At 43.5% G+C, this 13,764-nt stretch overlaps 1 protein-coding gene across 7 annotated transcripts in view; it reads right to left on the bottom strand.

Moving 5' to 3' along the window:
- The window catches only part of nacc2 (NACC family member 2), a 38,248-nt gene continuing 24,484 nt past the window's right edge, over window positions 1–13,764 (bottom strand). For 4 of the 7 annotated variants that reach the window (XM_076886548.1, XM_076886543.1, XM_076886544.1 and 1 more), the window contains exons 2-7: window positions 9,868–10,049; window positions 8,990–9,760; window positions 7,298–7,474; window positions 5,844–5,949; window positions 5,518–5,615; window positions 1–5,423 (exon numbers count right to left, since the gene is read on the bottom strand). In XM_076886548.1, coding sequence (XP_076742663.1) covers window positions 4,900–5,423; window positions 5,518–5,615; window positions 5,844–5,949; window positions 7,298–7,474; window positions 8,990–9,760; window positions 9,868–9,979 — 1,788 coding nt within the window. In that variant the 5' untranslated portion in view covers window positions 9,980–10,049 and the 3' untranslated portion in view covers window positions 1–4,899. The other 3 variants (XM_076886549.1, XM_076886545.1, XM_076886546.1) reach the window with 3 other exon arrangements.

The raw sequence follows: 13,764 nt of genomic DNA, 5'->3' as shown, positions 1-13,764 counted from the left end.
TATGGTGAAGTAAGGACTTTTATTAGAAAGCAGATTTTTCTGTATTGCATTTAAAGAAATTGGGTACTCTTGGACTATACAACTTAAAACTGGTGATGGCAAATATGATGGGAATGAAAGGTAGATTACATCAAAAGTGGCAACTTGCATTTCTGTTGTATATATTATTGATGCTTGAGTCAGAAGGCGCATAAACATCTTTTTCATTTGAAACATAAAGCGGCATCAACACTGAAATTGTCCCATCCCAGTTTGCCTGATCCAAACCCAGCTGATAGTGAAGAACATTACCATGATCGGTGTAGGGTTGTTGTCCATCAAAGGGGGTTATCAACAAAACCTGGGCTCAGGACCACGTCCAGAACATGCTTACCAGAGCATGACAGATATGGTCCGTGTCCAGCTCTGTTTGCAAAGCACCAAAGTTTGACTCAGTCCTGGTTTTAAAGACACACACTTATAACCAAGAAGGCTGGAGATAACATCACCATGTCCCTCCACTCTGGAAAGGAAGCTAGCACAGACCGAAGCAAGCTGAAGAAAGACAAAGCAAACAGCAAGAGCACATAGCAAGTCATACCATATGTCCCGTAGTGCACTTTGGGTCTCGTTCCTATTCTGATTGTCAGCGCTCTGAACACATGGCTTTAAAAGTTGCATTTACTCCTCATTTGCCTAACACCCGGTTGCTCTCAGTGTTTTTCCTTTCACCTTTCCAAGTAGTTCTAAAGTGCTGGCGTTATGTACAAGGACACGTAAATACACAAACAAACCTTCAGTGCATTTTCTTCTGAGTGTGCTGAGCTGTGAACATACTGAACTGTGTACTTAGTCTCTGTATTCCACTCTTTGTCACTACTTTGCTGTCATTAATACAAGAAATTCAGCTTTATGCAAACATTCAGCGAAAGGCCAGGTTGTATAATAAAAAAATCCAGCCCTGCTCACCACAGGACACCTCGATCTTTGTTTACTAACAGTTGACAAGAGTTATTCAGCATAAAATACATGGTGCATAAAGATCAGAGGTTTCATTGGGTTGCGGTGAGTGTGCGAATGGCATGCATTTTATGGTACAAGTGTCTCTTTGCATATAAATGTATTGTTTTTCATGATGAGCCAGTCACTGGAACAAAAAACTACAGTGTCCGTGTGGGGGTGAGCAGAGCCCGATGCAAAGTGAGGAAGAAGTTATTTGCAACAAAATACCTTCTATTCAATAACCATCCAAGAAAAACAAAAAGTTTGATTTAAATGAGAAACACGTCCGATACATGACATACATGTAACTGGACTTTTCTCTTTTGGCCACGTCAATCTTCCCAAGGGTTAGCCATGACATTCTCCGTTTATAGTGCAACATCGTTCATTTACCCTGCACAAGAAAAGGATCAAACCCCAAGCGGTCTTAAAGGATTATTGTTCTGTTTTGGGTTTTTTTGATGGCTTTGTTTTGCAGCGGGGCAGAAAAAGTGAATGAGCTGGTCAAAACCAGCGCGTGATAAGGAAATCGTGCGTAAAAAAAGAAAGATCCCCCCCCCCCAAACAACAACAACAAAAGCCCGCCACACCTTAAATGTGACTAACTGATGAACAGGTTTGACTATACTTGACTATACTACGAATGAGATTTCATTTGAATTTCTTCCAAGGGTGTTCAACCAGATTCCTTAAGAGCTGTGCTGTAAATATGTAATACTGGGCTGGTGAGCCAACATGATGGAAAACATAAAGCAAGAATGTAAGGTGAATAAATGACTATGTCATTAATATCATTTATTAGAATAAAAGATTACTAGTTTTTAATTTTAAACTCAAAAATGGCCAAAAAAAGTGTTATCTGGCTATATTTAGTAGATCCTTGGTCCTGTTTGCTTCTGAACACAAAGTAATGGCACACATCCACACCCACACATTCACAGTCTAAGGCACTGCTCCACACCCCTTTAATACTACAGTGGAACACATCCATGTTTCCCACCCGTTATTATTTACTGCTTTATTTTAATTGCAGCTGATTTCATATTCCCCATGTATTTAGTATCTCTGCGAAAGTCCTCCTATTCAAAAGGATCAAAGATTTATTTTACACAAAAACACACAGAGAGAAATATTAAATACAAAGAATATCACACTCATTGCCCAGTTTACTAACTGAGTAGAAAGGTTTCTCTCTCTCTTTTTTTTTCTGAAGCTATAACAGCTACTTTCTATATTTTCCAAAATAAAGGCTACACATATTCATTTCTCAAGTCTGTTACTCTGACTGGCATAACCAGAAGTGATCAGACATTTAAGTGGCTCAAATAGACAACTGAATATTGTTTGTTTTTTACTGCGAGAAAAACCTGTAAGAATAATAAACATATGATATGAAGGTACAATTTGCAAAATCTCTGTGTTAAAAAAACATCAAACAGAGGGAAAAAAAAGCCTGCACTGCATGTGAACCTTGCTCAGTTTTGCACATAACGATGTTCACTACACTGGAAGACCTGTTCGCAGTTTGAAAAATAAATAAATAAAAAAAATAAAAAAAATCACTATATCAATAAAGCTTTAGGTTTAAACACCACCCAGCCTCACAGTCGGTATTAATTTTATATTATGGCATATTTTGAAGAATTTACTATACTCAAATCAAAGCTTGGACCCTCACCACAGCAGTGCTACAGATTACATTCATCCATCATCCCAGCCATCGTGTCACAGTCTTGTTTTATCTACGGCAGATCGCACTTATTCCCAATGAAAATAAACGCGCTATGAACCTTTTTGTTACTACCTAGTGCAATCGTAACCCTGTGTTTCTTGTGCAGGGCCATCTTAAAACTTCCCCTAACAGACGCTGAAACAAGAGCAGAAACAGAGACTACTCTGGCCCCGCTCATGAAGTGGCATAGCATATATTTTGAGAATAGTATTAGTACTAAGCCCGGCAGTTCTTAAATTAACCTATCACAACCCACTTTCCCCCAAATGTTGGTGGCTTCTCTTTTACTTAAATGAACGGTCTTTTCTGTGCTTTCGTTTGCTGATAGGGGGGAAAAAAAGATACAGGGAAGATCTATGCATTGCACAATGAAGAAAGGCTGTGTGGCAAAAAACAGATATCAAAAGAAGAAATCAGGTATGACGAATGCAGGTTTAAAGTCCCTGTTGGACATTGCTTTGCTCCCCCCACCCCCCTTCCAAAACGTAGAAACAGTCATTGTCAGAGAGACTCGTTTCAGGTGTTGTCGTTACAGCCTCTCAATTAAAAAGGTCCACGTTACCTCCCTCAGCATCTCGGCTCTTTACCTTCTTTTGAGTGCAAATGCAATAAGCCAGCATAAATTGCTCGTATAAGTTTGATTCAATAATTTACCCACCCTCCCAAAGAAAAAAAGAACAAACAATAAAACAAACAAACAAACAGCCAGGTAGGAAGCAGGACTGCGTAGTATCGGTGCATATCACACCACCACCACAACATTACCGAGGTGGAACAGTGCTTCTCTCTAACATTCGTTCTTCTACTGCCCAGTGTAGTGCACTTCTTTACTACTCCATATATCCAGTCTCCTCTGCTCATGGGCACAGCACACTCTTTAGTTTAAAACAAACAAACAAAAAACAAATAAAACAACAACAACAAGAAATTCCAACTGTTACTGTGTAAATCCTGGGTCACAGCCGGATCAGTTCTAACATGCGTCAGACTGCGGTCAGGTCCAGCGGAAAACGGAGAGAGTCCTCTTTGAGCATTAATAGCGTATCTCGAGGCAACGGCAGCTGTTATCTTATTTCAATGCAGGTTTGTGGCTTTGTTGGCGTTTTTTTTTCCGAGAATTCTTTGTATCCACTGTTTGTATGAATGCATGCAAGCTCGGATTTTTTCTTTCTCTCTCTCTCTCTTTTTTTTTAGTGCATGTTCATGTTCAAGTCTCTCTCTGTATCTCCACAAGAGAATGATTTTTACCCAGAGTTAAAAAGCACTGTTTTTATAGACCATGTATTCTGAATACATTGGCGCAGATATTCAAGGCTATTATCCACGGGTTAGGAAATATGTCTTATCTGTATGCATGTGTGGTTGGGGAGGAGTGGTCTGGAGCAGACACAGGCATCACATTGACAACCTAATTCAACATGTCATGGGCAAATATGCGCGAATAAACAACTCCATGTGATAGAGTTGTTTTTAGACTGTGGACTATAGACATGAGTGCTTAAAAAAAATTTGATCATCTAAATGATGGGCCTATTTAATAGGGAGAAAACCGTTTTGTTTAATGGAGCTACCACAGTACATGGCCTTAAATTGCAAAACTGTTGTTGTTATACATTCATACACGTTCAAAATACAGTAAACTAACATAAAGGTCAACATTGCTCTTTCCAGATCTGTTTTCCCCAAGGTTACGCGGGTTAGTTTCTGATGCAGCTTTCCAAGAAAATGGAATCATTTTACAAATCAGTGTACCACACCGGCAAAGCAGCTGTTGCTTTTGTATTGCACTTGAATGATGAATCATTACAGCCATTTGTTCTGCTACCAGGCCTTTGTAATAATGCTGCGGATGCCAAAACACTGAGTACATACTGAGTGTACCAAGAAACGGGCGGAGCAGAAAGAGTCGACTTTCTCAAAGTGCTAATGCCATGCCTGTGTCTACTTCTAAGAACAGTGTTCTGCTTCCACTAGCGGCAATTATGGGAGCACGCAAGCACACGTGTGCGCATGCATGTGCGACAGATTCCTGTATAGTAAGATCAGTGAGTGCGGCTTCTTGTGCTGAGCGAAATTCCCGTTGAGGAAGCACAGAGGAGGAAGAGTGGCGGACGAGCTGTTGTAAAAGAGCAAGCAAAGAGAAGAGGCTGTCTCTCACAATGTAAGAGACAGCCTAAAAAGGACATTCACTGTCCGTTCACCCTCGCACCGTGTCCAAAATTTTCTGCTTCCTGCTCAGCCGGCGTGTCGCCACAGTTGCCTGCCTCGGCTCCTGGGATCGCCCCCAGTGATCTGTTTACACCCTCTAACCTAGCTTCATCCTCGTCTTCCTCCTGTTCCTCTTGGACTGCTCCTTCGCCTTCATCTTCAGCTTCTGCTCCAGCCGCCCCAGACCCGGGGCTGCCTTCTGTCAGGGGTGGGTGAGTCCTGAGAGGGTCCTTACGATCAGGATACAACCTTTGCTCTAAGGTCTTGAAGTCGGCCTCAAAAGTGAGGGGTAACCCTGACTGAGGGGCACCCAGCGTCAGACCCAGACCTATAGCAGCGCTCATGCCCATTCCTGCACGGTACACATCCATGCCATCGGGCAGCATGGACTTAATCTTGGGCAACCATCGCTTGCGGACCCGCCTCGCGTTTGTGCACATGTCAGCAGCAATCACATTCATTTCACTCTCCTTGAAGTTAGGGTTGAAATTTTGACAGTAGACTGTAAAAAAAGAAAGAAAGAATACAGCAAAAGTCAGCGTGGCACAAACTGCCCCTCTTTGAAACTTCCATTACTTCTATCAAGTATGACCTACGTTTGACAGCGTTGAGGACCCTGCTGTCCAGGGGTTTCCTGCTGGGATCACTAGTAGAAGAGCGAATGCCCGTCCCACAGCTATTGGCTAAAGTGTTTCTGCAGGGATGCAAAGTCAACACCAGGGGGCAGAGTCAGCAACAGGCACATACAGTAGATAAACATGGGAGCACACATAACAAACCGCATTGCACAACATGGCCACAGATGGAGTGTGAAAGTTGGTTTGTGACAACAGCAGTAGTGTTGGAGTCATACACAGAAGTCAAGCCTAAGAGTCGAAATACTTAAACAGTTTGTTCATTATTTGCACATTTCTCTGCTCACCTGTCAAAGAATGTGGCTAAGAGACGGCGGAGCAAGACTTTGTGTTTGATGCCGGCACATAGATGACAATTCATCAGCTGGCCTCGAGTCATGAACACTTGTGTACCTGTGTGGGAAACAAAGAAAAAAAAAATCTTGTGTGAAACACGCTGACATTACAGCCTTTTCCTTTATCTTTGAAGGCCCTCCTCTCTGCTTCTTTTACCTTTTACTCCACTTTGAGGCCTTTTTCTACATTTGAAGTCAAAGTTTAAGGAGATCTTTAATGGACTTAAACAAAATGGAGTCAGAAATTAGAGAAGAGGAACAGACGGTGACAAAAGCAGCACACTATTAAATGACTCCGTTTTGCTTTCTTTCCAGCGTCATCCCTTCCTCAGCAGTGCATGAGCCCTTACACCAATCGAGTTTTGGATTATTCACCACGACTTGCGCATTATTGTGCTCAGCTCTCTGTGAATTACGCTGGGAAGTACTCAGATGTCGTTCTTTTGTCTGGAGAGATTCGGCACCAAATCGATTTAAGGTTTTCTGTCACGTTCCTTTGTGGAAGCTGTATTGCCTACACGGTGAGTTGTACCTGTTCTCTTTGAAGTGCCAAGAGCGTGATGTGGGAGCCAGACCAAAGAGTTCAATTTTTGTCTCATTGTACCAAAAAATAAAAAATAAATAAAAGAACTTTTCCCTCATACTCTCAGAGCTCTGTAAGGACCATTTGGCAAACTCCCGGCAGGCAGTCATATGCTTTTTACTCCAGAGTGACTTCTGTCTAGCTACTCTTCCATAAAGACTGATGATATCTGCAGAGATGGTTGGATGGGTGCAGAGATGGTCCTTCTGTCTCAGCCTTAAATCTCTGCAAAGAAACTTGCAGCTTTATTTTAGCACTTTCAGTCTGACAGACAGAGACATGGCGCCGGCTTCCTGACCCTTGCCTGATCCGTGGATTAACATGGGTCAGACTATGTTTTCCCAAACAGCCTTTTAATTAGGAATATGAATTCAATTAAACGGCACTGAGTTGTAAACATAATTTAACTAAACAGTCTTAATCAAATTTTTTTAGCACTTATGCATAGTCAAGTTGCTGTGAATGAGCAGTAATTCTCTGGTAGGAGTCTCATATCGGACAAAGAGGGCTGATTACATGCAGTTGACCCTTACATTCACTATGAATGAAGGTCACAGGGCTGTGGGTAAATTCTCTAATAGATGGTGCTCTTTGCCCAAGTCTCATTAAAAAGATTTCGGTAACTTTAAACTTTGACAATGAGCTCTCCATCCTTCTGAATTTATGACTTTCAATTCATTTAGTTAAATTCATTTTTAAATCCAATTTCGATATCTTCCAAACTCACTTGGTGTGTAAGCGAATCCTTGGAAATTCTGCAGGGGTAAGATGTTAGCATCTAAATGTGCTGTGAGTGACTTGTGATTGCTTTGTGCGTGCCTACCCGCCACCAGCTCCAGCTTCTCTCCAGGGTCCCCCTCAGTATAGAGCTTAGGATGGCAGCGGTAGCCTATCTGGCTTATGAGGCTTGCAGGCAGCGCCACAAGGTCCCTGCGGATCAGCACGCAGTTGCGGTTCTCCAAGGACAAGGGCATCGACGCCATCTCCGGCTTGTCTTGGACTAAAAAAAAAAGAGATAAAGAACCGAAATGCAAACTTTATTTAAAATCTCACATCACAAAAACACATTGGTATCCGTCACTTTACTGGAATAAAAACACCCTAAACAAAGTTGTTTTCCACGCCTACCCCTGTGTATCCACACCAAAATAGAAGCTATGAAATTTAATTAGTAAAGCAGGTTGGAGTAATCTCATACAAGTTTGTTGTGTTTCATGAATGTTTTAGAGCATTGCAGATGCATCCTAGACAAGTCACTGTGCAGCATCAGCATCTTTAGTTTTGGAGGGGGGGGGGGGACATATCCAGAGCTGAGTGTTGGGTTCTTATTCAAAAACTCTTTTTTTCACCCCAAAACCTCTAAGACAGCTTGTGAGTGTATACACATGCATACTCGTCCTGCACGCACACACACATGAAACAAAAAGAAATTAATCCAATAACTGCCACACGCATGCACATAGCGAAAGGTGTAGATTAATCAATTTGTATGTGCAGACACATCTGCGCGCGTGCACACACACACACACACACACACACACACACACACACACACACACACACACACACACACACACACACACACACACACACACACAGGAAAGATGTGCATGGTTCTCAAATATCCTACAATGTCACCCTGGGGTGCTCTGACTGATTGCAGATAGAATGGATTTCATAAATATGTGAAACCCTAGAATTTGACAAACCTCCCTTTGAGCTGCAGGATGTGAAGAATGAAGGAGAGCGAAATCTGTGTGTATGTGTACTCATATGTGAGTTTATCACTATCCATAGGTACCCCGTCGGTGTGTTTATGTGAATGCAAACCATTTACACCTGCATGTATTGAAAAAATCTACACCAGTGTAAAAAATGTGGCAGAAAGCCATAATGAAAAGCGGTACGGTCCGGCTGCTGTAGCTGCGATAAGGAAGATGTTGTTGGTCACGAAGCACTTCAATCATAACTCCATAAAGCTATCTTTAAGCTGAAAGAACCCCCCCACACACACATGCACACACACAAACACACACACTGGAAGTACAACAACCTGCTTTTCAAAGATGCACAGGACACACGATGCATAAAAGATTAAATAAGGTAATTGGGATGAAATGAATGTGCATCAGGTTCTAGTTTTTTTGTTTTGTTTTTTTAATTTTTTGCACAACCTGTAACAGATAAGAGGTCTGGATAAACCCCACATTTAGTTTCTCCAATTCCTCTCAAGTTTTACTTTGAGATCGCTCTGTTATCAAATTAATTTCCTCCATATGAGCCAAGGGCAGCTGAGAAAGTAATGCACCAAATCAGACTTGACATGACTACAAATTTAAAGTTGCCATTGAGACTTTATCAGAGTCCTGGACTTTGATAGTATGTGCTTTAAGGATCGAAGTGCTGTAAAATCAGGGGGTGTGTTGTAAGCACAGCTCCTTATGGCATGCCACTGTTGTTTCATATACTAATAAGCATTGTTAAGGACTTTAGAAACATCTAACACAATACTCACTCCCGTAGGGATTGGCTGAACGTCCATAAAGATGACTGTAGGTCTCCTCTGTGATCCCATCGTAGGGCTCCTCCTCAAACTCCTCATCCTCGTTCTGGTAGGACGTGGGACTGTCGGTTGTGGGCAGACTGGAAGCTCCGGGGCTGGACCTGTCACCGCCGGCTGCTCCTCCTCCTCCAGCTCCACTGCCACTAGTCCCCTGGAGGCTGAAAGCAGGCATACCAGGGATAGGGGTCCCTCCAGCTGTTGTGTAGAACAGCGGCCCGGCCCTCCCCAGTCTACTTCCAAGCTCTGAAGGCGAAGTCTTACTTGGCGTTGAAGGTACAGTCAGGGGCAAGGGCTCACCTCCTTCAATTTTAATCTTACGCTGCGGTATGAGCAGAGTCGAAGACCATCCCGGGGTCCCTAGAAGGGCAGCCACTGCCAGGCCGTTGCCATTATTACAAGGACTCTGTGGCTCAGATACCGTTTCTTCTAAGGACCCCATTGTCTGCGAGTCACAGTGAGGTGAGTTTGCCTTAAACATTAGGTCCATGCCTTTTTCAACTATATGCTGAATTTGGAGGTAGCCAGCTGTGTACATGACCACCAGCTGTTCACTAGCTGCCATTGTTAGCTTCCCTGTGTAGCAGAAAGTGAGGATCTGCTCAAAGCAAGCAGGTGTGACTGAGGAAGGCAACTCAAACTGGGTCTTGGTGGAGCTGCTGAAGAGGTCACGAAAGTAGAGGCTGCTGGCGGCCAAAACAGCCCGGTGGGCTTTGAAAGCCTGGCCTGGTTGAGGGAAAAAGAAGTTGAGAACATTGACGAAGACAGTTAGCACTTTGTACAAGTTAATCTGTGATTAACAGAGCAACATTAACATTTTTCTGCCAACTGACCTTTAACCAGTATGGATACATCACAGTAGTGTCCCAGCAAGCGCTGCTCATTAAGGGAACCCAGAACCGTAGCTCCAAAGTTTGGGATCTCCACATGGAGCAGCTGGGACATGATGGCCACAGAGTGGAAGGAAGATGGGGCTTCAGATATTCACTGCAGACTCTGCCGCCGAGAGAGGCATCTGTAATAACAAAGCGGAAGGAATCCAAAAAAAAAGGTATGGTAAATGCGTTGGAGAGGAGAAAGGCACTGACAAATGAAGGAGCAAAAAGCAAACGCGTGAAAGATGAAAAGACATGCCAGAGGGAGGCAGAGGGGCGAGAAGAGAGAGATAGATCCTCTCAGGTTGTTTCTCTCTCTTAGAAAAAGCAAAGAGTAAGAATGAAAATAGAGTTGCGATGAAGTGAGAACACGCATACAGTTGAGGGAGAAGTGAGAGGTGTGCGAAAGAAAGATGGATATGCAGAGATAGTGGGTGAGAGAGTCGAGGCAGGAGAGAGAAAGGAGGAGTCACTCCACAGAAAAAAAAAAAAAAAACACGAACACAATGCTGCGCCTACTGTGCATAGAAGGTTGTGAAATACCTTTAGGCTATGTTGTTTTACATTACTTAAATTCCAAGAACCTTGCACTCCTTCCATGTATTGCTCTTAATGCATCCAGAACAATTTACCCACAGCATGGACTTTGACAGCCTGTACGCCTTAACTTTTCTCAGAAATAAACCCCACACTGAATGCAACCTGTTTTTCATGTCATAGATTTTCCTGGATTTCGCTGACACCGTGGCAGTTGTTCTCTTTCTCAGATCTAGCTAGACAACAATCCAAAGAAAGACAACTTTAAAAAACAAAACAAATAAAAAGTCCTTTTCAGTAACACTCTCCAGATATATTTGCACCTTCATTCCAGCCCTGAACCTTTTAGAATTGCCTTTGTCTTCCCACCAACCCACACATACGTACATATACGCACTAGTTTCATTATTGAGCAATGCTGCAGAACAGTTTCCAGGAATACAAACTGAAAAAGATGTCACCGCCTCTCTCTCTCTCTCTCTCTCTCTCTCTCTCTCTCTCTCTCACACACACACACACACTCTCCCACTTCATGCACTCCATACAGAAAGGCATGCACTGTGGCTTACTTACATAAAAGCCTGCATGCATGAAGACACACACGCACATGCAGTAAAAGCTGCACAGGTAAATTACTGTGTACTCTGGCACGCAAGCACTCACCTGGAGAAACAAGAACATGCCTTTTCCTCTGCTAACAGTCTCTCACACATGCACAAATGCACAAAAAGAGTGCTCACTCTGTTATCCCAGACAGTTCTGACCTGAGTAAGCCAGTCTTCTGGTTAAAGCACACCATGGAGCCTTGACACACACACACACACAAAACACGCCAGCAGCAGTCAGGACCAGGACAGAAGAGGAGCAGTTAAGAGACGGAGGGAGAGCACTCAGATGTACTCCGTCTGGTCGACTCTTTCTCTCACTTAAAGTGTCATTCCTAGTGACTCAAAGATGATTCTCTCTGCTGACTGACTTTTCTCTGTCTGTTTTCTCTCGGCCTATCTACAATCTCTATACCCTCCAAAGCCCTATTCTCCCTGCTAACTGTCTGCTCTAGCACTGTCTCAAAGCCTCCCTCTGCCTTCTTGTCATTATCTCGCTCTCTCTCTGTGTTTCTCTCCCCCTCTCCCTGTTCTCCAAGGGTTGAATTCAACAAGTGCCGCTGTAGATAGGGGGAGTGTGTGAGTGAGAGAGAGAGAGAGGGGGGGAGTGAGAAAGACAATGGGGGGGAGAGAAAGAGAGGCCAGAGCAGAGCAGAACCGAGCAGAGCAGAGCGAATCAATGATGAAAGGAGTGGGAGGCTCAGTGTGTGCGCAAGCGCACGCCCGTGCATGTGTCTGCGCGCGTGTGTCTGATCAATGCAGTATCTATACGTCGCAGGGAGTGGGAGGGAGAGAAAAACACAGGCTACAGTTACAGACGGAGACAGAGACTGGGCAGAGCTAAAGAGAATCAAGGGAGGGAGGGCGGGAAGGGAGAGTTGAGACAGAGAGAAAGTCATTTGAGGACAGTACGAGTAGAGAAAGACAATTAGGTTGAAGCAACTTCTGCTACTTGGACACAGACATGTATATACAGTCTAACAGAATGAGGGGGAGAATGACTAAGACGAAAAAAAAAGAGAAATGAGAAGCACATACAGGGGTCACATCCACCATTAATTAAGGAGACATCGAATAGCGAAACTTGTGAGCGCCCAGTTTGACGCAAGTCTGGAAAGAATGCGTCACATCTCAGTAAAGCAGAGCTTTATTAAACTCGAACTATAGCGTGCACAATGCAGTGAATCCTTAAATCCTTCTAAATGTAGAACTGAAAAGATTGATCGAAAAACAATCACCAGTGTCAGGGAATTTCCCATTATTCGTACCATCTTTGTAAGACAATAGTTTAAAAAAAAAAGGAAAAGAAAAGAGAGGCTTTACTTTTGAGCAAGTGTTGTGTATTTTCTCTGAATCATGCAAGGACATCTCTGCCAAACACCTACACATAAACAGAGAGAAGTGCTGTCTTCACGCAAGACTATTTTGTATTTCTACATGAATTGATGAATTAAATGATTAATTTACGCCTCCGCTTCGGTGGCTCGGCTTGTTCAGGTGACATTTCTCTGCTTTCTCTTGGGTACTTTTTTTGGCCAGCCCATAGAACGCTTCCCTAAATGTTACTTGATCTGTATGAAGGAGGACAGGAGCCAGATGTCACTGCCTGCGACAGGACAACCGCTAAAAGAAGGACAACAGCTACCAGAGAGGATAAGTTCCAGAAAGATGTGTGTGGGAGGGTATAAATGCATAACGGATGAGTAGGAAAATGGGTTGTTTTTTTTTTACAGTATGTGTGTGCATATAAACACACGCACACGAACGAATGCTGTGTAATTTTTACATGTCAGAGTAAAAAATTATAAAAACAACAAATAACACTAAGGAGACAGCTTTCTCGGAGTGCCGTGCTGTGTTATAGGTGACGAGACATGAAGACATCCTTTCAGCGCATGTCGCTTATCTTAAAGAAAAATACAAAACAAAAAAAAATCAAGCTGATGCTGAGGTTTTCTGAAAGTGAGCACGTCTCTCTCCCCCCCTACAAAAACTATCAAGGCACATTGTGCTCAATTCTTTGCCAAAGAAACCTCAAGTGGAGAAAGTTGCACTAAACTGAGCAAACTTTTACTCTTCAGTTGCAGCGGAAATATGAAAGGGAGGATATCACAAAGCGTTGAATGCAGTGAGTCAGATTTTGGTTTACAGAGCTTTGGCCCAGCAGTGCGATATCTGCACGGCACATATAGGCACACATGAGTGAGCACACACAAAAAAAGCACAGTGAAACGCAGGAGAAACAAATCTGCAAACACTCTCCTGCTTTCTTACACACACACACACACACACACACACACACACACACACACACACACACACACACACACACACAGGTAATCTCCCTGTGCACACTCAGCAATACACATTCTGTTTGTTTGTCTGTCTGTCCCTCTGTGAACCTGCCAGACTGCTTGTCCACCGGCCCATCCATCCACCGGTTATTGTAACTACTGTGTCCTTACATCGCCTCTTGCGTCCCCCCCGCATCCCCACCGCCCTTCTTTCTCTTCTCTATCCTTCCCGCCCTGCATACCACGTACCCACTGTCTCTCTGCCAATTAATGCACACAGGGCTGCATTGCAGTGAGGTTGGCGCGTGCCACGGCAGCAAGCACAGTACAGAGTCTACAGACATGCATGTACGTGCCAGCCAGGCAGAGCGGGATGGAGAGGAGGGGGTGAGAGTGAGGGAAAAGAGGAAGAGGGAGGG

The sequence above is a fragment of the Maylandia zebra genome, linkage group LG7 (genome assembly GCF_041146795.1).
Source record: "Maylandia zebra isolate NMK-2024a linkage group LG7, Mzebra_GT3a, whole genome shotgun sequence".
NCBI classification, from domain to species: Eukaryota; Metazoa; Chordata; class Actinopteri; order Cichliformes; family Cichlidae; genus Maylandia; species Maylandia zebra.
The sequence above is the reverse complement of the archived record's forward strand: the minus strand, read 5'-3'. Positions and strand labels throughout refer to the sequence as shown.